Genomic DNA, 26,978 nt, shown 5'->3' on the forward strand with positions numbered 1-26,978 from the left:
ATCTGTGGTTTCACGTTTACTCGGCTCTGCGATGAACTGGGGCTGTAGCCAGCTCCAGCTGCCGTGATGCTGGCTTTGTACCTTTCGTAAAACTTCACTCCTGAAGGCTATTTGCTTAGTTTTTGCGTGATTTGTTTTTTTTTCTTTCTCTGCGCATTGTGTGTTTGACGGGTTTTTTTAATGGGTTCTTTTGATGTTTCTTTGATTTTTCTGGCTCCCTGTAAGGAGGCGAATCTCAAGGTTGTTTAGTGTATACATACTTTGGTAATAAATGTATTTTGAACTTTGAATTCCTGAAGATGGTTGCAAAAGTAAATAAGGTGCTAAAGCGGGCATATGGGATACATGCCTTTATTAACCAGGTATCGTACAACATTATGAAACTTTGGCTAGGTTGTTGGTGGAGGTATGTGTACAGATATGGTGGACAATCTTAGGAAGAACATGATTGAATCAGAAAGAATACAGTGGAGATGCACCACAATGTTGGCTGGGGTGAAGTTTCTCAGTTTGAGAAGAGATTTGATAGGTTAGGTTTGTTTTCCATGATGGAAGCCAATGGATGGGACCTGACAGAACTGTCATTCCCATATGTCTGTCCATAACCGCCGCCTCAGATTGGAGGAGCAACACTTCCTTGTTCCATCTTTGTAGTCTCCAACTTAATGGCATCAACGTCAATTTCTCCAGCTCCCTGTAACCACACCATCTGTTTTCCCACCCCCTCTTTGTTTTCTCTATCCCTCTTTCCCCTTCACCATTTTTTTCTGCTTTGCCTTTGACAACTTGCTCATCACCCGCTCCTTCCTCACTCTAGTTCTCTACCTCTTTCCCTTTATTTCATGGTCCACTGTCCTCTCCTAACAGATTCTGATTTGTCAGTTACTACTTATCATCTCCCATCTTCTCACACCAATCCCTTCCATCCCCACCCCACCCCTCTCTGCCCTTACCCTTGTCACGTGGATTCACCTATCACCCATCAGCTCGTGATCCTCTCTTCACCCCTACGTTTTCATTCTGCTTTCTACTTCGTCTCTCCAGTTCTGATGAAAGCTTTTACCCTAAAACGTCGACTCTTCATTTCCCTCAACAAATGCTACTTGACTCGTTGAATTACCCCAGTATTTTGTGTGTGTGTGTGTCCCCAGATTTCCAGCATCTGCAGATACCCTTGTGCCTCCTTTAGAGTCTAATTTTATAGTTTTTCTTTCTATGATAAACCTTTATTTGTATTTCTACAGCCAGAGTGGAAAACAAAATGGAAAGTGAGAATAGTTTGAGGAAAATACTTGACCAATTACCAACTCCTGGTTTAAAGGCAGAAAGCACTGGAAGTACATTTCGTCGCTGATAAAAGGTTATTGACCTGAAACATTAACCCTTTACTCTCCGCCTAACTCACTAAGTACTTCCACTGTTTTCTGCTTTTATTTTAAATACAGAAACAAGTTTTCTTTTGAGAATGCGATGGGTCTCTTGCGATTGTGTGAGCTTTTTGGCTTTGTATTTTATAGGGTTGTGCTTTGATGAGCCAATAGCTAAATGTGGAAAATCCACCCTCTTACCGATATTCATAATGTAATACAATTTTTAAGGAAGTGTGATAGTCCATGGTAACAAACTTAGAAATATAAGATGTTGGAAAAGTAATGATAATTATTTTTATCCATTGCAGCTGGTTCTCACCTGAACTTCCACAGGAGTTATGTAGGAATTTTTTTTTTAAATCTCTGGAAATTCCAGGAGCACATCTGCATAAGCAGCTTTGTTCTTTGGAAGAAAAAAATGTCATATCACTTGATTGTAGTGGAACTGTTGAAAGCTGCTATAAAATTAAGAAAGGTGCCTCTGTTGCAGAGAATTTACTCCTCTGGCATTACCCTGTTTTGCAGGTGGTGTGGTCTGACTGACTGCTTACAGCCAGTCCTTTCCCAGGCTGCACACGAGAAACTAAGCAGCTCCGGATTGTGCAGTTTTTTCTCTAGGCCACCATGTTAAAAAGGAGCAACACATACAAAATGCCGGAGGAACTCTGCAGGCCGGGCAGATTCTATGGAAAAGAGTACGGTCGATCTTTCGGGCCGAAACGCCGACTGTACCTCTTCCATAGACACTGCCCAGCCTGCTGAGTTCCTGCAGCATTTTGTGTGTATTGCTTGGGTTTGCAGCGTCTGCAGAGATTCTCTATTTGTGATGTTTAAGAAGGACACTGCCAACTCTGAATGGTCTTTCCCTTGCTCACTTGGTTAAGCTGAAACCATATAAGGGCTAATCCTGCCAGATATTTGGCTGAATGCATTGACTGGTGACGTAGACTTCAGTTGCTCCACATCTCACAAAAATACATGTTAAACAGGGAATCAGTTGGTGCTTGTGTCAACTTTGGCCATCTGCTGATTTGGGATGCATCCATTTTCCTGTTAAGCCTCACAAGTAATTTAAGGGCTTGTGCTCATCATAGAAGCTGTAGTGACCAATAAGCGTACATTCTGCTTCCTGACCTAGAACTACAAACTATTTATATCATTAATTTTGTAGTATTGGACCACTTTTCATGGATTTGTGATTATAATCCCACAATTTTAATTTAGATTTATTAATAATTTTAGTCTAAGAATCCATAATCAAATTAACTTGGATAATCAATACAGCACATGTATACTGACGCCCTTACAGACCATACCCTAACAATGCCAGCCGCATGTGTCCCACTTCTGACTGGTCTTAATTATTCCGGCGTTGTGATTCCCTCTGGTGGATGTTGTTACTGCGCTGTGAATAACCTCCTTTCTAATTCTACCTGATTATTCTCACCCCTTCTAATTGTGTTTGATTATTCCTACCCTGCAAATCCACCAGTTCTAATTGTGCATGATTATCCCTGCCTTGTGACTTGTGTTTCTTCTGATTATCCCGGCACTGTGAATACCATTTTGTTTAATTGTGCCCGTGTTGTAATCCAGCTCCTTCTTTTTGTGCCTGGTAATCCCTGCCTGGTGAATCCATCCTTTTGTATAAATATTTACGCATTTCAAATCCTGCTTCTTATTGTGTCTACTTCTTTGTGCCTTGTAAAACCCAGCCCCTCCTGATGTGAGCTGCTGCTCCCTGCATTCTGAATCCTTCCCCATTCTAATTGTCATTGTTTACCCTTGCCCCATGATCTTTAATTTTGTGAATTGTCCATTACTATCCAGAATTTTGGTCAAGGACACACCAAATTAATCTTAATAAACAAATACACTTGATCTTGAGCCCCACTTTTCCGATATCTCCTGACTCTTCCTGTGCCTTTGCCTATTTATTCCTGCCCGAATACTTGGCAATAAAAGTAATTTCAAATTTCAAAGTACACTTATCAAAGTATGTATACATTATACAACCCGGAGATTTGTCTCCTTACAGTCAGACACTAAACAAAGAAACCCGAAAGAACCCGTTTTTTAAAAAAGTCTGTTGAACATCCACTGTGCAGAGAGAAAACAAAGCATGCAAACAATAAAAGCAAGAAGATGGTGTTCAGAACTGAAGTCTACGAAAGAGAGTCCGTCCAGACCCTCAGTTCAGCACAGAGCCAAGTAGACGTCACGGAGAAGTGAGCTGAACCGGCCTGTCTCTCGCCTCGGGCCCTGGCACCCTGACCTTTTCGATCTGGCCCGGTGCCTAAGTCATCGTCCAGACATCAGGTTCTGTTGCTTGGATACGCTGTGGCCTGGACCCCACTGCCACGACTCAGCCTCTTCCTAACCTTTCCAATTCGGCCTGGTGCTTCGATCATCGTCCAGATTTGCTGTTAATGCTGGAAATCAGAAACTTAAAAAAAAATAAAAGCAGAATGTGCAGGAAATATTCGAGTCAAGAAGCTCTTGAAGAGGGAAAAACAGAATTGTCACCAGTGTTAGAAAACATGAATAAAAATCAGTTATCAGTGCCTGACTTTTTCATCTTGTCACCTACATGTTGCTGCACTGTCAGTTGTAGGAAGAATCTATCCTAAACTGGCATACATGTCTTAAATTTCCAGACTACAATTATTCGAAATGCTGGTGTATTTCCTTCAAATGTAACATCTAATTAATTGAAGTGCGGGTAGTCTATATCTAATTGTGGATTTCCTGAATTTTAATGTTAGCTGGTTGATGGAGTTATCGGGACAGATTTGCAGTGAGCAATATTATTCCGTGTGTCTAGATTTTGCTGCTGCCTTTGCTGCAGTGCTCGGTCTTCAGTTATTGAACTAAATATTCGCTGTGCATGAAGCAGGTAAGGGAACCTTCCCCTGCTTCGCTCATTATGGTTTCTACATGTAAAAGGAAGCTGCATCAGCCAATTCGCAGAGCAACCCCACTGCCCCACTAATACTCTCCTTTACCTCTTACTGCATAGTCTCAAGCTCTACCACTCACCCACATATCTAGGGTAATTTAAAGGCTCAATTAACCTACCATTTCATGCCTTTGGAATCCAGAAGGAAAATGAAGCACTGGGGAAAACTCACTAGCAGCATTAGTGTTGAAATTGGGTCACTGGAGTTGCAAGACAGCAGCTCTCTAAGTTACACTATGCTGTCCACAGAGCTGCATTTTCTTGGGAATATCGAGTTCTTTGGCTCACTACCCCACTAATGCTATTGAAAATCATCATCTAGGTCTCTTTTAACGTTTCAAAGTTAACAAGGGTTTAGACGTAGGTTGTGGGAGAATATTGAACCTTTACAGGAGACAAATACAGGTAGATGTTTAGATAATTGGAAAGAAACTAGCAATTGGGTTATCAAAGAGCCCCAGCTATGCAGTTGATACTTTTTTCATTGTACGATTTTTGAATGATGTGTTAACTAGGTTTTACAGTCAAGTGGACTTGCTGGTTGCATTGGAAATTCCACACCCTTGAAACTGCAGTGTAAATGTTTGTACTTGTATGTTCTAATTTTGTTTGATCATAAATTTACAGCTACTCTGATCAGAAGCTCCTTTCAGTGATGAGAAATTATTCCAATTGATTCACTATTATCATTGAATTCTTTCAATAAGTAGTGAAATACATATCCATTTTTTAAAAAGTTGCTGGAAAGAATGGGTCCAGCATCATCTGCAGAGAGAATCAGTTAATGAGACCTGAAATATATAACTCTGTGTATTCTCGATAGATGCTGCCTGACCTGCTGACTAGTTCAGCATTTTCCTTTTGATTTCACAGTATCTGAAGTATTTTGCTTTTAAATAGACATGTTTTGGGAAAGAGAATAAAAAGGATGGTGGCTGATGGAAATAAATAAGTAAATATTCTGGAATTAATTAACAGAATAAAACACAAAAAACGATGATTAACGGTACCAGCTATTCTTTTATATTGCTAACTTGCAGTTTTGTCTAGCTTATGAAGGCCAGTGAAAAAATGTTGCTGAACTCTTTCATATTGCCATTGTTTTTTTGGTAATTTAATTCAAACCATAAGGAATTGGTGTTTCAGTACGTTTGAATGCAGTTTGGAGAAGTTTTATTGGGTCAACTCAATTTTTTTTTTAACTTGTTTTAGATTTTCTTATTTTGTTGTGATAAGGACAGTTAACTAGCAATTTTCATCCTATGGGCATTTGTGTTCCAAGACTATTTAACTGTGATAAATGATAGTTAATCAGACTTTTTTTTCCTTATCTGTTTTTGTAAGCCTATTTTGATTGTTGGATGTAGTTCTGACACTGAAATAAAAGCTAAGAGCTGGCATTCAAAGAGTTACAAAAAAAAAACATTGTTCCCTCTATGGTTTAATTTGGATTTAAGGTGTGTGGATATTAACAATATTCACATCCTACTATTACCATAGGGATGTGTTCCAGTTTCCTTGCAGTCTGTGGTCTGTGTGTGTACACAGCCTGCTGATAGTGGGTGGGAATATGTCAATGATGTTGAGTACCAGCATCTGTTTGGAGAGCTGTGACTCACTGCGGTGCTAGGGAACCAACAGGCACTGTCTCCTCAGAGTGCCCGTTGATTGTTGCTGAGATTGACTTGAAACATGGCCTGTCACACAGAGATGTCTGAAATTGTTGAGGTATGTGGCTGTGTTATGAATTCTCTTCCTCAGCACGAGCTGCTTCATGGTTATTCTATGAATACGAGGGGCTCGGGGCAGCCTCCGGCTAGAATGTAGGATCTCTCCAATAACCCTGAGGAGTTTCTTATTAATTCTCTAATACATTTCTGATTACTGGAAAAAAAAGTAGTGCGCAAAGAGACAGGATTTAATGACGAGCACCGAATACTGCAGTTAATGCTCCGGCTCCAAGGTCGAAAGTTGCGTTTGTGATTTGGTTGGTGCGATGCCTGTGTCTTCCGTGCTGTTGTGTGCCCTTTCTAGTAAATTCAGCCCGGGCAATACAGCCATATCTCACAGCACCTCCATGAGCAATTGAAATCTTTGGCATGCACTTCATGCCGCTGTTTAAATATTGAACAGTTGCTGTTATAAAATCTGTTTCACTCACCATTATGGAGTTGGACTAGTATTAAACCGATATGAGTGGATGCCCTACCAGGGTTCCCTTTACTGAATAACATCACTGCTGGAATCGTGCTTCTGTGGGCACACTGAAAACTGAGTTCTGCTATGATGCAGATCTAAATAATGCATGCGCTTCAAATAAATACTGATGATCACACAAGATGATAGTGACTTTGATAAGGTACTATAGCATGATCATCATTATGGTGTAAGCTGATATTGTTGGGAAAGACATAAACTGACTAGAAGTAACTTTCTGAGAAAGAGTATAAATATGTTGATGCTGCAATATTCCCTGGAGAAGAACAAGGTGATCTGTTTCTTCAATAATCAGCGTTTCTTTTTGGCTGTACCAACAGATATGTGGTGGTGAAACTGACAGAACTTTGTGGATTGTATTTTTGGTTTCTGTTGTACTGTGTTATAAAGAAGAGTGAGGGCAGAGAGGTTGCTGCAGTGAGAGATGATGAGGGTTCAGGCATAAAAAGCTGTAGTAGGAGGGGCAGAGGAATACATATATAAGTGTAAAGTATTTGACTTTTGGTGAATCAAAAGTAGTTATCTTCTACCAGTGGTTCCTTGTAAAATCACTTATACATCAACAGTTTCCATTGCCTCTTTAATGCCATAGGAGAAAGGGAATATTGGATGTCATTAAAGTTCCAGGTGGATCATAATGTTTTATGGTAAGTAGAAGCTTTCCTGTCTTGATGCCCATAATTAATTGGGAGTTTGGACTACACTTGTTGGCATGGAAATTCAACTCCCAGCTGCTTATTTCAGCACTACGTGCTTGTTAATGTTCCTTTCCCAATGTGACTGGAGGTCAGACAAGTAACATTGTTGCCCACTGCTACTCTCTTTTGAGCCATTGATGTAAAAATTAGCAGTCATTCCCAGAACTATCAGTTTTTAATGGCGCTGTGCCATAGATCTCCTGTGTGAAATGTGAGAGATGGGATCACCGGAGGTAGCTGACTACTCATGATATTCAAAAGGTGACCAGGCTGAGGTGCTGGAGAATCCGGATGGGAAATCTGGATCTCAGTTAGTGTCCCCCTGTGCCTCACGGTCTTCTCCTTGTAAGAACATGGATTTCTTTGAGATGGTGATTTTTTTTTTCTCCTCCAGTGGCCTGCTTATCACCATAGAAGTTGTATTCCATTTGTCCTGTAACAAGAATGAGTCAATTAGGTAAATTAAGGTCCATGTGCTGAGTATCTTGGGAAAACCCAAGGAAAAGATGTGACATACCAATGTTAAAGGAGGGAAAACGGTTTTAGATGTGCTGAACTGATTAGAGTAGATTCCACAATGTAATATGAGAACATATTGTGACAGGCTGAATATCAGAGGGGAAGTTTTGCCAGTGTCCAATAAAATAGCCGAGTGCCAAATGCCTTATCTACTGTGGTCAAGTCCTTGTACTTTCAGTATGGTGCAGGCAAATGAGCTGCCCAGGGTTTGTTTATTCAAGGTGACTTGGCTTTGTCCAGCTGCTTTCTGTGATTAATTGAACTGATTGGATTGTGCCAGGGGCAACTGTACATTTTAAGCCCCATCAATATCATTGATAAGGTTGTGTCTGCCTACCCTTCCTCAACCTGACAGTAACTTTGTATAGCAGTAACCAGATCTGGTAATATCCATGGGGAGGGGTGACAAGGTAGAACTGATCTCCTTCTGAAATGCCTCTACAGATTCTGCCTAACCTTCTGAATGTTTCCAGTACACTCTATTCTTGTTTCACAATTCCAGCATCTCTATTATTTTTGATTGTTGATGCAGACTAGGAAGAGTTTCAGTTCCTGCAAGATACACGGGGATTCTTCCTCTTTGTCACTTGACCTCTGTTATTATCTGCAAGTTGTTTACTTTCAATGAAATCACATTCATTGCTAATCTTGGCACTCGCCATACTGCTGAGGGAAGACAGAACCTTTTAAATTTGATGAGATGTTTCAAAATCAGAAAAGGTTAGTGATTAAAATTCTCTACACATTGGCCTCGTCTTTGCACTGGTCCAGAGTATGTGACACTTTTCAAAAATTACTTTTCCAGAGGTGAAGCGAGCATTTATTGCCCTTCCCTGACTGTCCTTGCACTGGTGGTGAGCAGTGTACCTGAATCATTGCAGATGTGGTGAAAGTGCCCCCATAGTGCTGTTGAGCAAGTTCTGGGATTTGGACACTGAAGGTTCACTAAGCCAGCTCAATCTTTTTGAACTGTGTTGTGTGTGCTGCACTCTTCACCAAACCATAGGGTGATTTCCTGGCTTGAGAGTGATTGTACAGTAAGGGAATGGCTGACCATAAAGTTACGGGTTGTGGTGTCTCTACGTGCTTCTGCTACTGATGGTCCTTGACAATTCATGATGCCCATCCTTGAGCTGCCAGGTCTGTCCTGAAGTTCTCCTTGTGGTCTTGTTTTTTTTTCTTCTAGAAAACATTGTTCTTGCTTGTTCTCCCTAATTCTGGCTTCCTGCACCAATTCTAGCTTAGTTTCATTTTGTCTTTTCCATTGTCTAAATCATGGAATATATCTTTACCTACAGTGCAGTACTTTTCTTTCTCACATCTATATCTTTCTCTGCTCCCTCCCAGTCCACACATGCTCACTCATTTTGCCTATAGATTGCTCTCACTGATTGTTTAATCGAGCTAGCGGAGACTCCTACCCAGGGTTGGCTATGGAATTGTGAAGCATAAATGGGAATCGTGCTGATGTGATTAATTGTAGCCCCTGGGCTTCAGTGTGCATGAAAGACATCCCATACATCTTATGCAAGCTACGTGCAGACACAGTTTCCCAGTCACTGTGAGAGGTCATCCTCTCGAGCTAAGTAAAAACGCAGCTCGTCTAATGGAATGGCAAGACATATGGGTGAGATAGCAGCAATGTTTCCCATGTCTTGTCAGCAATGTTTCCCATGTCTTGTATTGGCTATTTCTTAACATTTAATGGTGTTTTAATAGTTGATCAATCTGGTACATGCATGCATATGTGGGTTGATTTTTATAAATACGCAAGATTGCAAGGTTCTGTGCATGAATGTATATCAATGGGTTTATGTAGATATATCTTCATTAGGAATATGAGTGTATGTCAACAGTAGTTGTGCTCCATCTGGGGCACATGTTTCTGTATGTGTAATTTAAATGTACATGTGCACTGATGTGGTTAATAGATGTGTATGATGCAGTTACGTTTATGGATATGAGAAATAGAACGTGGAAAGTATTTTAATGCTAAAGATTTGAAATACGACCCAAAATTGCCAGAAGTAGTCAACAAGTTGGGCAATATCATTGGAGAGAGAAATGGCATTCATGTTTGCAGATCTACGATCTTTCAATCCAACTACAGGATATTAAATATGTTGTCGGTTTTAAGCAATTATGGCAGAAGTGAGGAGAAAAAAAGGAGGAACCTCAGTAAGGTGGAAAGGAGGCAGGTGTAAATACATGAACCAGCATTTTGTGATTGAAACAATGAGAACAGTGGTTATGACCTAAAATTACTAAACTCAGCATCATGTATAGGTTTTGTAGATAGACACACAGAATGTAAGGAAGTCTTGATAATATTTATCAAACTGTACCAAAATTGCTTTGTTCATATTGAACAGCCCAAATAGGGGAAGGAGGTAAACACGAGGAAATCTGCAGATGCTGGAGTTTCAAGCAACACACATAAAAGTTGCTGGTGGATGCAGCAGGCCAGACAGCATCTCTAGGAAGAGATACAGTCGACGTTTTGGGCCGAGACCCTTCATCAGGAGTTGGGGGAAGGATACGAAGGGTTTGAAATGGGAGCAGGAGAGTTTTACTAAATTGATTCCAGGGTCAAGGAACTTCAGATATATCAATTGGTCTCAGGAAAAAGGTTTTCCTTGGAACAGAGGAGATTGTGGCCACACATTTTAATTCCACATCCCATTCCCGTTCTGATATATCTATCCACGGCCTCCTCTACTGTAAAGATGAAGCCACACTCAGGTTGGAGGAACAACACCTTATATTCGGTCTGGGTAGCCTCCAACCTGATGGCATGAACATTGACTTCTCTAACTTCCGCTAGGCCCCACCTCCCCCTCGTACCCCATCCGTTATTTATTTATATACACACATTCATTCTTTCTCTCTCTCTCTCCTTTTTCTCCCTCTGTCCCTCTCATTATACTCCTTGCCCATCCTCTGGGTTTTTCCCCCCTCCCCTTTTTCCTTCTCCCTGGGCCTCCTGTCCCATGATCCTCTCATATCCCTTTTGCCAATCACCTGTCCAGCTCTTGGCTCCATCCCTCCCCCTCCTGTCTTCTCCTATCCTTTTGGATCTCCCCCTCCCCCTCCCACTTACAAATCTCTTACTAGCTCTTCCTTCAGTTAGTCCTGACGAAGGGTCTCGGCCTGAAACATCGACTGCACTTCTTCCTAGAGATGCTGCCTGGCCTGCTGCGTTCACCAGCAACTTTGATGTACATTGCTTGAATTTCCAGCATCTGCAGAATTCCTCGTGTTTACGAGATTGTGGGGAGTTGTGTTGGAGCTACTGACAGCCTGAAGGATGGGTGAAGTAGAGAGTACAGAGTAGACAAGGAGAAACTAACTGCTCCTATTGGCAGAAGGATCAAGGACAAGAGAGTAACAAATGAAGGAGTCAGTCTATAAAACATAGAGACAAGTGGGGAGAAAGCTTTTGCGTACCAAGTGATGAGGCAACTAGATTCATTGCTGGGAACAGTAGTGGGGGAAGATTAAGACTGAAAGTGAACAGGACATGTTTCTGAAAGGAAAATGTTTGCATTCTTTCGGGAGAGCGTTGGGGAATGGATTGCTCTTGTGTAAAATCTGTACAGGTACAATGAATGGAATGACCTCATCCTCTACAAAAGGAAATAAAAGATAAATAGAAAAATGAAAGTGCTGGCATATGATTTTTTAAAAAAATGGCTTGAAACAGAAAGCAGACAATTGTGGTGAAGGGTTTTCAGACTAGGATTTCATAGGAGCTGTGCTCCCCCTAGATTTGGTGCTCAGATCTGTATTATTTTGCTTGTAGAATAAAATTCTGATGACTCAAGTTGTGGGACTGAGGTGAATTTTAATAGACCACAGGAGGATGTAGATTAGCAGAACTGGAAAAAAAAAAGTAGTGGATGAAATTTAATAGGAAAAAAGAAGACAAAAAATCAACGTATTAAATAACATGTTTTTGCCAAAGTGCAGGAACAGAGGCTGTATATGTGCATAATTTGCTGAAACTGGCAGAATGTGTTGGAACTGCTTTTAGTAAAGCTTCCTTGTGGAGCATAGTAGACAAAGCAAAGAGGCTAGTTGAGCAATTGTAAAACTTTAACTAGGCTACAACTGGACGACAGTACTGCTTGGGTCACTACTTATCAGGAAGGTCTCAGAAAATACTGTATATGCTCAAATGGTCACTTCGATATGCTCTAGATCTAGGCCCAGGTCTTAGAGCAAGGAAAACATGATGTTTGGACGATTTAAACATAGAACGTAGAATAGTACAGCGCGTTACAGTCCCTTCGGCCAACAATGTTGTACCGACCCTCAAACCCTGCCTCCCATATAACCCCCCACCTTAAATTCCTCCATATACCTGTCTAGTAGTCTCTTAAATTTCACTAGTGTATCTGCCTCCACCACTGACTCAGGCAGTGCATTCCACGCACCAACCACTCTCTGAGTAAAAAACCTTCCTCTAATATCCCCTTTGAACTTCCCACCCCTTACCTTAAAGCCATGTCCTCTTGTATTGAGCAGTGGTGCCCTGGGGAAGAGGCACTGGCTGTCCACTCTATCTATTCCTCTTATTATCTTGTATACCTCTATCATGTCTCCCCTCATCCTCCTTCTCTCCAAAGAGTAAAGCCCTAGCTCCCTTAATCTCTGATCATAATGCATACTCTCTAAACCAGGCAGCATCCTGGTAAATCTCCTCTGTACCCTTTCCACATCCTTCCACATCCTTCCTATAGTGAGGCGACCAGAACTGGACACAGTACTCCAAGTGTGGCCTAACTAGAGTTTTACAGAGCTGCATCATTACATCACAACTCTTAAACTCTATCCCTCGACTTATGAAAGCTAACACCCCATAAGCTTTCTTAACTACCCTATCTACCTGTGAAGCAACTTTCAGGGATCTGTGGACATGTACCCCCAGATCCCTCTGCTCCTCCACACTACCAAGTATCCTGCCCTTTACTTTGTACTCTGCCTTGGAGTTTGTCCTTCCAAAGTGTACCACCTCACACTTCTCCGGGTTGAACTCCATCTGCCACTTCTCAGCCCACTTCTGCATCCTATCAATGTCTCTCTGCAATCTTTGACAATCCTCTACGCTATCTACAACACCACCTACCTTTGGTCGTCTGCAAACTTGCCAGCCCACCCCTCTACCCCCACATCCAGGTCGTTAATAAAAATCACAAAAAGTAGAGGTCCCAGAACAGATCTTTGTGGGACACCACTAGTCACAATCCTCCAATCTGAATGTACTCCCTCCACCACCACCCTCTGCCTTCTGCAGGCAAGCCAGTTCTGAATCCACCTGGCCAAACTTCCCTGGATTCCATGCCTTTTGACTTTCTGAATAAGCCTACCGTCAGGCCAGATTGAACAGACAGGGTACCGGGACCAGAGGCAGGGGTAGGGTCAGTTCTGCTCGCCGCTCCACGCCTAACTCTCTGCTAAACTGAGGCTACGGACAGTTCCGGCTGCTCTCAGCTTCGTGTCTGCAGACTCACTTCCATTCCGAAGGCTACTTGCTTCTTTGTATTGTTTGCAAGAGGTGTTTTTTTCTCCCCCCTGCACACTACGTGTTTGATGGTCTTTTTGTTTTAATGGGTTCTTTTGGGTTTCTTTGTTTTGTAGCTGCCTGTAATCAGACGAACCCCAAGATTATAAAAGGCGTACGTACTTTGATAATAAATGTACTTTGAGAGATTTCATCCAATAAGTGAAACTAGAGAAATCTTGAAGGAAGATGAGATTAAGCGGTATTTTGAAATCTATACAAGGTCATGGAGCATTTAGATGTTGTAAACTAAGGGGAGCTGTTCCCATTCATGTTTGGTTCACAGGTGGGGCAACAGATATAAAGTGACAAAATAAAGATACAGGGAGGGTGTGAGGCACAACTGTTTTGCACAGGCTAAAAATGGAACACATTGCTTGTAAGGGAGGTGGAAACAGAGCCACTGTGCCTTTCAAATGGGAAATGGATAAACACAAGAGAACATAAGTTGGAGGGCTACAGTTAAAGTGTGGGGCAATGGGACTAACAGGATTGCTTAAAGAGCTAGTCATCCCTGATTATCTCCCAGGCTAAGACAATTCTGCGATGTTATTTATTTATTGAGATACACTGCAGAGTACACCCTTTGAGCCACGCCACCCAGAAATCCTCCAATTTAATCCTAACCTAATCACGGGACAATTTACAATGACCAGTTAACCTACCAATTGGTACGTCTTTGGACTGTGTAAAGAAACCGGAGCACCCAGGGGAAACCCACGCAGTCGCGGGGAGAGCGTACAAACTCCTTGTGGGCAGCGGTGGGATTTGAACCTGGGTCGCCTACACTGTAAAGTGTTGTGCTAACCACTACGCTACCGTGCCGTGATTTGTTGGAATCAAGGCAGTGGTGAGCAAAAGCTGAGAGATCCTGGCAGAATTAAAATAATTATCCATTACCAACTTTTTTTTAATTTAAATTAAAATTGTGAGGAAATGCTATTAAAATAATTAGATTAGATTATGAGGACACGCAGTCCTCTTTTATTGTCATTTAGTAATGCATGCATTAAGAAATGATACAATTTGTATCATTTGGTAATTTTAATGAGGTGGGAATTACCCTGTTTCAGACAGGTGGGTAATTGCTAATTTTGAGTGAGGTTTGCATTGAGTCATATACGTAACAAGGGTCTGCTGATAATTTGAGAAGTAGATTTTACTTTTTCACATCCCCAAGACACTGGTGCATTTTGAATAGGTCTGTTCAGCTTGTATGAAAGCTGTCATCAGTATTTCCATGTGACCTTCATTTTGCGAGAAATAGTTCATTTTTTTGGAGCAAGGGGTGTAGAAAATAAGAAGGGATACATTTAATGTGAGAAAAATGAGGTTTAAAGGGGATTTCAGGATTTCTTTTGAGCACAATTGCTCATATCTGAAACTGGCTGCCAGAGGAGGTAGTGGAATCAGATACAGGCATTGTGTTTAAAAGTCTTTTAGAGAGGCATGAATAGGCAGAGCATAGAAAGATACACGCCGATTGTAAACCGATGGGATTAATGTAGATGGATGGACTGGTTAGCATGGGGATGATCAGCTGAAGGGCCCATTTCTGTGCTGTATGACTCAATGGTTGGAGTACCTGTGCTCTGGTAAATGAGCTTAAACTTGTGAGACATTTGAGGTGCTGAAAATTTTGCTGTTTACTATGTTGCTAATTTTTTTATAACCAGATTGCATTTAATTTTTTTTTTGCATAATCCTTTCCTTTGGCATGTTCCCTTTCTTCCCCCCATTTTTGCCGTTCTTTGTTCCCTCTGCCTACGCCGCATTCCCTTCCTGCACTGAGATGGCAGATTCTGACATGCCTCAGGCACACCCTGAGAACGGGGAGCACCCTGCGCAATTACACACAGAGGATCCCAGCTGGCACATCCACTGCACCAGGAGGACAAGTCCCACACAGTCCACCGTGCATCAGAAGCAGGTAACAATTGTGCTGACACAGATGTTTGTCTTGTCGTGCCTGGCAATTGGACGTTGGCGCCTTCATTTCCATATACCACATACAGTAGTAATTTTCACTCAACACCTCACCATAACTTTGGTAACAATCCCCAATCAATGCTTTAACCATTCAGTTAGATTAAAGGTTCCCAACCTGTGGTATATGGACCTCTTGTGTAATAGTATTGGTCCATGGCATAACAAGGGTTGGGCATCCCTGAGCTGGACGGTAAGGAATGGGCAGGTATTGCATAATAATTACTACTTGTGACATCTCTTCCAACTTTACAAGTATCCCCTTTCCACATTTAACATATTAAATGACTTCTCATTACTTGGTTAGTTTCCTGTGTCAATTATTTATGCACAATTTCATCAGTCTCAGATAATAACATTTTACTGAAGAAAAATACTTTAAATGCTGTTGGGTCAGGACAAAGTGCTGCAGGTTCTCAGCAAGTTTTAGCGGCTTCTGTTTATAGAGAGTTCTTGTTTCAGTTAACTGTTTACCTTTTTGCCGATGCAGAATGGCCAGTGGATTACTTGCAGCGATTTTTTTTTTTCGAGAAGAGTTCATTAGCGGTGTGGTATTTGGTAGAGTTATTTCTCATATTGAAACAAAATCCAGGAGTTGTATTTACAGGCGGGGCTCAGTGGAAAGAGCTTCTAATTACATTTTAGTTCCGTGTAATTGGAAGTTAGAAGGGCAAGCACTTTGAGGATCACCTTTGGTTCACAACGCTGCTCCTTGTTTTGGGTCAATCAAAGCATTTAAATTAAGTCAGCTTTTGCAGATGCAGAGAGCAGAAGGAGGTCAATGGAGAGATTAAATGACAAGAATACTGATCCAGGACTAATGAGTAAGTATTGTTACGTACCCCGTAACTGGGTTGCCAAACCAGTAGAAATGGACCACTTAGTTGGAGTCTGGATTACTGGAACTAAGAAAGTTTTATTAAAGAAATAAGTAACACAGTACTCTAATCATAAGGATATAAATGCAACAGGTTAGCAATGAATAAACACATGTACACAGAACTAGGATAATAGGATCAATCAAGCTCTATCACAGTCTAGGGGTAAAATGATCAGTCACACGTGACAGAGTTCAGTTTAGTTCAGTTCGCAGTAATCGCCATCGTGCCATTGGGGGGAGAGAGAGAGAACGAATGAATATGCAAATCGGATTCCAAACAGACCTTCGATATTCCTCGCAGTTAGCTTTCGGGCGAGCCCTTTGTAATGTCTTCTGAGGTCACCGACAGTGACCCCTCCGTTCCAGATACGATCGTTCTTCTGCGGTGAACCCGGCACCCAGGCAAGGGTGGACACACACACCAGGTTCCCGCCGACCCGTACCTTTCTACCCTGTGCGTCTATGGCTGGTCCCGTGACCAGACCTCCAAAACTGCCACCAACTTGTGGGGGCACACCGCTTCCAGGGTCTCATTACCTCGTGGAGTCGTGTGTCTGTTGCCTTAGCGAACCTGTCCCTTTTTATCCCCCTGCTGGGGTATCGCCTGTCCATCAAACTTCAAACAGTTCAGGGTTCAAAGCCACCAGTCTCTGACAATACTCGGAACTGTGTCTCCTTTTCGTTAATCCCTCTCGTCCCTCATTAACATTTCTGAATGTTCCCCCATTGTCCTCTTATCGGCATCAATCTTCTGATAATTTGGTCTGTCGTCACAGTATAAGACAGAGAAACACAAAGGAGATGTAAATGGGAATACCATTATTTGGAATTGTTGATTGTTGAATCTGGTAGGCTGCCATATTAAGGATGAGATGCTGTTCCTCAAGATTATATTGGGTTTACTTTGGTGCAGGATAGGATGCCAAGGACCACGAGGTTAACAAGAAAGTGGGATGGAAGATTAAAGTGACAACTGACACCACTTTGGTATTGTCTTTTACAATTGATAATGCCTTTGTTTCATTTGATTTAACTTTTGTAATGTCTCTTAAATAGTTACACTTTTTTTCCCATTACTTGCCTTTAGATAGGAACAAGTTTAACATAAAACAGAGATCGTTTCTTCATTGTTTCCTATCAGATGACAATTTGCAGATTACAGAGCAGTGCATTTGGCGTTGACGAGTTTACACATTCACCCTGTGACTACACAACTTTCTGTTAGGTGCTCCAGATTTTCCCACATCCAAAAGACATTGGCTGCTTCAAATTACCCCTTGGTAGGGTACATGGCAATAGATTGAAAAGGAGGAAATGATGGGAATATGAGAGAACATAATTTATCAGAGCCACAGGGAAATACAGAGAGGGGGAACAGGACTAATGTGATTGCTTTGCTGTGAGCCAATACAGGTCCAATAGGCCAAGACCTCTTACTGTTGCAGTAAAAAGAAATTTGTTGGCTTGTTCGTTTTTGTTTTGAACAATCATATCACAAAGACATGCTTATAATCTAGATTATTTTAGATTTTAAAATCTCAAAATTGTCAATCTGTTTCTCAATGCTGCCTTTTTGCCAGGTGGTGGTGGGAAGAGAGAAGTTTCCCCTCTCACTCAAAAGCATGGTTGTCTTTGGGAGGCCAATTCTAGAAATCTAGCTACAATTTTGAACCTATTCAAGATCTTGGTCTCTCTCCCTTTCTCAGGTGTTACACACAAACTGAGAAACCTTTCCTCAACTCTTACCTAACTGGAATTTCTAACTAAATAGTGATTATAATTGGAGTGAAGGATTAGCTTTATTTGTCACGCGTACATCGAAACATGGAGTGAAAGGCAGCATTTGCGTCAACGACCAACACAGTCTGAGGATGTGCTGTGGGCGGCCCACAAGTGTCGCCATGGTTCCAGCGCCAGCATAGCGCACCCACAATTTACTAATCCTAATCTGTACGCCTTTGGAATGTGGAAGGAAACCTACATGGTCGCAGGGAGAACGTAAAAACTCCTTATAGACAGCAGTGGGATGTTTCACCCTGATCTTCCAATTGCTGGTGCTGTAAAGCATTACGCTAACCGCTGAACTATTGTGCTGCCCTTAATGAAACCTGAGAATCACTCTTTACTGTTAGTTGCAGCTACCAAAGTTATCGCAGAGAAGATTGTTTAGACCACAGCCAGAGCTATTTTGTAGCTTTATGAAGCTAAAGGGATTATTTGTATGCATAATTAATGGTTGATAGTAAATTAATGTTATTTTTCCATTCTGCTTCTGCTCAAGTCACCCAACCATTAATGATCTTGTTCACTGTGATAGACAATGTTCTTTGGTAGGGAATTAGATTATATATTGTATCGTAACTGCAATCATTCCTCGTCTGACTGTATATGCTTTTATTAACAATATCACATAATTAATTATGGATGACTTTTGTCATCCGTAAGCTCTATTTTAATTCATCTACCCAGAATGATTCCATCTGGTCCCCCCTCCACTATCCCAATTGCTGCAACCTATTGGGCTCTTAATAATTATGAGGACTTAACTTCCACTCATTTAGGGGTCTATAAGTTATTGCTTCCGCATGGCAGCATTTCCGGAATCCCGATAGTCTAGCTATTAGTAACAGGAAGCCATATTTTTCTTGCCCCAGCTGAATTCGCTTATAAGACCTGATGTCATTCTCTGACATCAATTAACTTAGCTTTCTGGAAATGTCCATGGTGCACTTGTGTGGAAGTTAATATTTTACCACTGGTGATGGTTCCCAGTCATGTGGGGAATATTTAAATGATTAATGCTAAACCCCGTTTGTGCTTGCCCCCCTAGAGATCTCTCTAGACCTTCAGAGGTATAAATGTGATTTGTGTGACTCATTTGGGTTAATTATAGCTGATTCACATCAAGAGACACACACACACACACACACACACACACACACACACACACAATATGTAATAATGGATTTCAGGGTCATGGATTTATAACTTTACATTTATGAACAAGTTTACTTAATGAAGAGAACTTTTCCTGCTTCAGTGTTACAGAACAGCAAACAGGCTAAGGTCACTTGAGAATGGCCTTCTTTAAAAATAACTATGTATGTAATGCTTAAGCACATTGATTTGAGGGACTCATTAGTCAAGATTCATAGTATATTGTTATTTTGGCTAAGGTTAAAACAATTTGCTTTTTGGCATTCACTTCTCATATTGTTTATTTATGACTTTAGTTCTGTTTAACATTTCTCCTTATTCCGTTTTCCTAATACGCATTCCTCTCATCACCTCCGGTCATGTGACCATGTTTGCATCCATTTTCCTCAATAGCTTGCACATTTTCTGAAGGAAGACTCGGATGACTCTGAAGTAGAATGGATAATGAAAGAGTCTACCAATGAGAAATACCCTGTGTGTGTTATCCAAGAGAATTCTCCAATAAATGTAACGTACCAAGAAAACGCAGAGATCAAACCTGGATTGGGAATATTGGAACAGTTGAGTTCAAGTTCACCAGGAACTTCAGATGTAGAAAAAGATCAGTTCTGGAAACAACCATACAAAGTACAGCAGGCCGATAGTCTTTCTGCTGTTGATTCGATGTCACAGAACTCCTCATCCAGGCCAAAGAGTCCCTGGGGAAAATTGGACCCATATGATTCACTTGAGGTAACATTAGAAGAATTTAAAATTTCTGGCTGTGATTAAATAAATTAATCTGTGATAGAACTGTCAACCTCTTTTAGGTTCATAAATGGATCCAAATCCTGCCCAAATCTCCAGGACACAGCAATCTGGGTGCAAGTTATTTTATATTTGCTGGTTTGTTTTGAATTTTTATATAGTTTGGGTTAAGTGTGTTTTTTCTTTATTAGTGCATAGACATGAACTCTGATATCTAGAACTCGGATACCTAGAAATTTGAAATGTTCACATACAATAGAATCATATGTATTTATTGTAGCTTGCTGTAATATTGTTTACAGTCTCATACAATCATGTTGAAAAATGTTAAATTTCTAGATAATGATGATTCTAAAATGTACATTATTTAAGAATCATATTTCTATAAACATAGTTGTTTTATAGATACAAGTAGTAATGTGATCAAAAGAAATATTCCTGTCAGTTCTTCCCCGACCAGATTTTAAAATAAGTAAACATTACTTCATTATTCTTTTTACACCATTTATTTATTTTTTTGGAATGTAAAGGTTTTTATGTCTTTGCACTGTACTGATACCACATTGCCCCTGCTGCTTCCTATACCAGACATGGCGGCCAGTTAATGTACAAAGCTGCTCATCAATACGATGTGGGAGGAAATCAGATCACCTTGAGAAAAGCCACTCGGCCACAGGGAGTATGCACAAACTGCGGTCGGATTTGAACCTGGACTTCTGACACTGTGAGGCGACACCTCCACGGTGCTGCCCCAGTGATTGCTGTAGATTGTGAACCGCTGTTCCCTGGGGCACCCCACCAGTCATAGCCTTACAGATCAAAAATTACCCATTTATACCTGTTTTATGGCCTTTAACCAATCCTTAATCCCTGTCACACGAAGACATTCTGATAAATAAATCCTTGTTTCTGAACAGTTCTTCAACAACGAGGACTACGCTTGTTCAAATACGACAACACTCACATGGAACTCAAGTGGAATCATGAGTTCCACCAAGGCCTTTGAACTAATTGATCATAATATGATACACAATGGGAAAATATTGATGAAATCTCTGTGGAAGAGGAACGACATTTCGCTTGCTTCATATAAATCAGATGCAATATTTGTCACTCTTTCACGCTCAAGAGATGACTTCTGGCTAATACAATTTCACCTGTTTGAGCAGGTTTTTTTTACTCTGCACATATAGAACAGATGGCATACAGGTGTCAGATATCATCATGTGAACTTTGTATTCTTCAGCCTTTTACAGAAGTTCCCCCATTGGAGAAGAATCTCGGGGTGGACGTGGACTTTACTTTGGAAGTTGTGCTCTTGCACCAATGAAATGGAGGGGACCATCAGGGAGAGTGGCACGGTAGCATAGTGGTTAGCACAACAGTTTACAGTACAGGCGATCCAGGTTCAATTCCCGCCGCTGCCTGTAAGGAGTTTGTACTTTCCACGTGGGCTTCCTCCTGGTGCTCCAGTTTCCTCCCTCAGTCCAACAAGTCATTGCACGTTGGGTTTGCTGGACAAAGTGAATTGAAGAGCCCAGACCATGCTGTGTTTCAATAGTAAATAAATGCAGGAAGGAGGTCCTGTGTCCCAGATCTCCAGGCCCTCCTCAGAAAAGCCTGGCTGGAGGTGTTTATAATTTCTCTGGGGCCTGCGTTCATTCATGTAATGCCAGAGTGAGCTGGAAACTATGGAGAGCTGTTGTAGCGAGTCATCTTAGTAATTGGATCAGGGAATTCATTCACTGATGTGTTACAACCAGCCAGCTGTTCTGTCAGGCAGGATGTAAGGGATTCTAATGTGTCACCAGGGCTTTTGTAGTGATTCTTGGTGAGCACTGTCCGTGTTGTGGATTGAAGATGATGATTTTTAAGGCTCCTTGCAAGGATGAGATGTCAAAGAGTCCATTCCTGCCTGTGTGGCCAGTGCTCACTTCTTGTTCTTTTGGGAGGTTAGCTTGTTCAAAGGTTCATTTATTATCGAAGTATATAGCTCTGAAATTCTTCTTCTCCAGATAGCCAAGAAACCAAGAAAGGAGGGAAAGGCAGCACGGTCTTCGACCCCACCCCCCCCAACAAACCCTCCACCCTGCACAAAGAATAAGCAAAAACGGAACAGGTACAATGACACCCAAATCCCCCTCCCCCACACAAAAAATGAGAAAGATTGGGTGAAAAACACGCCATAAGACTGAAAAAGGTTCACAGTCCAAGCCCACATCCAAAACGCAGAAAACATGGGCAATATTCTCCTTTTCCACAGCGATTTTTAAAAAGGCAGTCTCTCCTCTCCGTAGCAGAGCAACCTCAGCAGCGATAAAAAGGCAGGCAGCTGGTATTCCAATCTCCCTTGTCACTTTAATCGGTGAACAATGGAACCTTTTGGTGTCCTGTTGGGACTTGCTTGTTTTCTTGCTCCTGCCTGCCCCTGCGTCCTGGCCCTGAACTACCCAGCTTTCCTGGCTGGTTTTCGCCCAGAATCTGCGCTGCATTCTGATGGCCGGGTTGTGCAGTCCATCTCCTGGGCAACGCTGCAGGGTGGCCCCAGGTTAACGAGGCACCAGAATATTATTCCCTGGTGTTTTCCACAGTCATTCTGCCAAATGTACGGTCCCTGTTCTTTATACTTCATACTTTATACTCTATTGTCACCAAACAATTGATACTAGAATGTACAATCATCACAACGATATTTGATTCTGCGCTTCCCACTCCCTGGATTAAAAATATTAAATATTAAAAATAGTAAAAAATAGTAAATATTAAATATTTAAATTGTATATCATAAATAGAAAATAGAAAAATGGAAAGTAAGGTAGTGCAAAAAAACCGAGAGGCAGGTCCCAATATTTGGAGGGTACGGCCCAGATCCGGGTCAGGATCCGTTCAGCAGTCTTATCACAGTTGGAAAGAAGCTGTTCCCAAATCTGGCCGTACAAGTCTTCAAGCTCCTGAGCCTTCTCCCGGAGAGAAGAGGGACAAAAAGTGTAATGGCTGGGTGGGTTGTGTCCTTGATTATCCTGGCAGCACTGCTCCGACAGCATGCAGTGTAAAGTGAGTCCACGGACGGAAGATTGGTTTGTGTGATGTGCTGCGCCGTGTTCATGATCTTCTGCAGCTTCTTTCGGTCTTGGACAGGACAACTTCCATACCAGGTTGTGATGCACCCTAGAAGAATGCTTTCTATGGTGCATCTATAAAAATTAGTGAGGGTTTTAGGGGACAGGCCAAATTTCTTTAGTTTTCTCAGGAAGTAAAGGTGCTGGTGAGCCTTCTTGGCAGTGAACTCTGCTTGGTTGGACCAAGTCAGGTCATTTGTGATATTGACCCCGAGGAACTTAAAGCTTTTGACCTGTTCCACTTGCGCACCACCGATGTAAATTGGGTCGTGCGGTCCGCTACTCCTTCTGAAGACAACAACCAATTCCTTTGTCTTGCTGACGTTGAGGGATAGGTTATTGTCTTCACACCATGCCACCAGGTTCTTAATTTCCTCTCTGTACTCAAACGCATCATTACCCAAGATACGGCCTACAATTGTTGTGTCATCAGCAAACTTATATATTGAGTTTGATGGTGTCACGTACCCCGTGATGGGGATAAAGAACCAGCAGAGATGGAAAACACTTTGGAGTCTCGTATTGCTATAAACTACTAATATTTATTAGTAACTATGCAATACAGTAATATAAATGTAGATAAATCAAACAGGTTAGCAATGATTATATATAAAAGTAAGTGTGGAGTATTTTCCTGCTTTTCCTGCGGGCACAACAATGCTCATTCAGTGTCCAGATCATGTGTCCTAAGGTCTGTATCATCTGACCTCCCATTTATCTCACCAGGCTGAGCATCACCTGTCATTCAAAGAGTCCCTTTGTCTTCAAAGAAGTGCATAAGCAGGCAACCTGTCCTTGAAGAAATATCAACAACCAGCTGAAAATCATGACATCGAGTGTCCACCGCCTTCGGTCACCATAGCAACTTACGAGCTGCTTGGTGCTGTCTCCAACTCCAACCTCAGTAAAAATCCAAAGTTACTTCCAATGCCTTAAAGTGACAGTCCAACTGTTAATCTTCGTCTGCTCTCTCTTTTCCAAAAGCAACATATCGGTGGTTAAAATCTCAATCAATCTCTCTCTCCTCTCTCCTCCTCCCTCCTCCCTCCTCCCTCCTCCCTCCTCCCTCCTCCCTCCTCCCTCCTCCCTCCTCCCTCCTCCCTCCTCCCTCCTCCCTCCTCCCTCCTCCCTCCTCCCTCCTCCCTCCTCCCTCCTCCCTCCTCCCTCCTCCCTCCTCCCTCCTCCCTCCTCCCTCCTCTCTCCTCCTCTCTCCTCTCTCCTCTCTCCTCTCTCCTCTCTCCTCTCTCCTCTCTCCTCTCTCCTCTCTCCTCCTCCCTCCTCCCTCCTCCCTCCTCCCTCCTCCCTCCTCCCTCCTCCCTCCTCCCTCCTCCCTCCTCCCTCCTCCCTCCTCTCTCCTCTCTCCTCTCTCCTCTCTCCTCTCTCCTCTCTCCTCTCTCCTCTCTCCTCTCTCCTCTCTCCTCTCTCCTCTCTCCTCTCTCCTCTCTCCTCTCTCCTCTCTCCTCTCTCCTCTCTCCTCTCTCCTCTCTCCTCTCTCCTCTCTCCTCTCTCCTCTCTCCTCTCTCCTCTCTCCTCTCTCCTCTCTCCTCTCTCCTCTCTCCTCTCTCCTCTCTCCTCTCTCCTCTCTCCTCTCTCCTCTCTCCTCTCTCCTCTCTCCTCTCTCCTCTCTCCTCTCTCCTCTCTCCTCTCTCCTCTCTCCTCTCTCCTCTCTCCTCCTCTCTCCTCCTCTCTCCTCCTCTCTCCTCCTCTCTCCTCCTCTCTCCTCCTCTCTCCTCCTCTCTCCTCCTCTCTCCTCCTCTCTCCTCCTCTCTCCTCCTCTCTCCTCCTCTCTCCTCCCCTCTCCTCCCCTCTCCTCCCCTCTCCTCCCCTCTCCTCCCCTCTCCTCCCCTCTCCTCCCCCTCCTCCCCCCTCCTCCCCCCTCCTCCCCCCTCCTCCCCCCTCCTCCCCCCTCCTCCCCCCTCCTCCCCCCTCCTCCCCCCTCCTCCCCCCTCCTCCCCCCTCCTCCCCCCTCCTCCCCCCTCCTCCTCCCCCTCCCCCCTCCCTCCCTCCTCCCTCCTCTCTCTCTCCCCCCCTTTCCAAACAAACGCAAACAACAGGAATTCTGCAGATGTTGGAAATTCAAGCAACACACATCAAAGTTGTGTGTTCTCGGCCTGAAACGTCGACTGTACCTCTTCCTAGAGATGCTGCCTGGCCTGCTGCGTTCACCAGCAACTTTGATGTGTGTTGCATCAATGATAAATGTCTCTCTCCAAACAGTTAATAGGGGCACTCCTGGATCCCCTCACAATGGAAATTTGGCTACACAATCATGGGTGTAGATTGAGTACAGCAGGGGGCTGAGTACACAGCCTTGTGGGGCACCGTTGCTCAGAGTGATTGTAGAGGAGAGCTTGTCCCCTATCTTTACAGCCTGGGTCCTGTCTGTGAGGAAGTTGAAGATCCAGCTGCAGATCTGAGGGCTAAGGCCCAGGTTCCGGAGCTTAGGAATCAGTTTATTTGGAATGATGGTATTAAAGGCAGAGCTGTAGTCAATGAAAATGAGCCTTACGTATGTGTCTTTATTCTCCAGGTGTTCTAAGGACGAAAGTAGGGCCAGAGAGATGGCATCTGCTGTTGACCTGTTGCTCCAGTAGGCGAATTGCAAAGCGTCAAGGTTGACCGGTAGGCTGTGGTTGATGTGTGCCATAACCAATCTCTCGAAGCACTTCATAGCAATTGATATCAGAGCCACAGGTCGATAGTTATTCAGGCATGCCACCTTGCTCTTCTTCGGCACTGGGATTATCGTTGCCTTCTTAAAATACGAGGGGATCTTAAACTGAAGCAAGGAGCAGTTGGAGATGTCAGCAAATACTCCAGCTAGCTCGCTTGCACAGGCCTGGAGAACTCGTCCTAGGACGCCATCTGGGCCCGTCACCTTCCTTGGATTTATCTTCAGGAAGGCCCTTCTAACGTCCTCCTCGGTGACGATGAATCTGGATGCCACCAGGTCTGGTTCATCCGGAGGGAGCGGAACACTCCTCTTCTGTTCGAATCTTGCGTAGAATACGCTAAGTTCGTCAGGAAGAGAAGCGCCACAGTTATTGATATTTCCAGCATTTTCTTGGCGCCCAGTGATCTGATTTAGACCCTGCTATAGTCTACTGGCATCCCTTTGGTTAGCCTGGGCTTCCAACTTGGCTCTATTGCCTCTTGGTGCCCTTAATGGCTTTCTGGAGTTCACGTCTGGATTCCGTGTAGCGACTGGTATCCCCAGACCTAAAAGCCGCAGCTGTAGCCTTTAAAAGGGACTTGACTTCATAATTCATCCAAGGTTTCCGGTTAGGGAATACCCGGATCATCTTGCAAGACACACAGTCCTCCGTGCATTTCCAAATAAAGTCTGTGACAGCTGAGGCTTACTCATCGAGGTTAGCTGCCGAGTCCATGAATACTAACCAGTCCACCGATTCAAAGCAGTCACGGAGGACCTCATCCATTTCCTCCGTCCAACACGACACTACTTTTGCCACCGTGACCTCCCGCTTCAGTTTCTGTTTGTAAGCCGGGAGGAGGAGTACGGCCTGATGGTCCTATTTTCCTAAATGAGGTCGTGGGACAGAATGGTAGGCATCCTTGACTGCTGTGTAGCAGTGGTCAAGTATATTCGGGCCTCTAGTGGGGCAGGAGACATGTTGGTATAACTTTGGCAGCGCCTTTCTGAGGTTGGCCTGGTTAAATTCCCTGGCTGTAATGAGCAAAGCCTCCGGATACCTGGTCTCAAGTTCACTGATGTTGGCATACAGTATGCAGAGCACACTCCACGTCCGCCTGGGGGGGAATGTAGACCGCTGTCAGTATGACCGAGGTGAATTCCCGTGGCAGATAGTAGGGACGACACTTCACCGACAGGTGTTCCAGGTCCGGGCTGCAGGAACTTATCAGTGCCACTGTGTCCGAGCACCACGCAGTGTTGGTCAGTAGGCAGACACCACCTCCCCTCATCTTGCCCGAAGACACCGTGCAGTCCATCCGATGGATCG

General features: G+C 43.1%; 1 protein-coding gene across 4 annotated transcripts in view; it reads left to right on the forward strand.

The window, feature by feature from the left end:
• The window catches only part of LOC134337005 (septin-4-like), a 106,158-nt gene that overhangs the window by 17,089 nt on the left and 62,091 nt on the right, over positions 1-26,978 (forward strand). The window contains exons 2-3 of one of the 4 annotated variants that reach the window (XM_063031745.1): positions 15,119-15,256; positions 19,523-19,861. The exons of 2 other annotated variants lie outside the window; for them this stretch is intronic. In XM_063031745.1, the coding sequence (XP_062887815.1) occupies positions 15,119-15,256; positions 19,523-19,861 (477 nt within the window). Of the gene's footprint in view, positions 1-5,961; positions 6,058-15,118; positions 15,257-19,522; positions 19,862-26,978 lie in introns of those variants that run through there. One more of the 4 variants, XM_063031746.1, reaches the window with a different exon arrangement.

The sequence above is a fragment of the Mobula hypostoma genome, chromosome 23 (genome assembly GCF_963921235.1).
Source record: "Mobula hypostoma chromosome 23, sMobHyp1.1, whole genome shotgun sequence".
NCBI lineage: Eukaryota > Metazoa > Chordata > Chondrichthyes > Myliobatiformes > Myliobatidae > Mobula > Mobula hypostoma.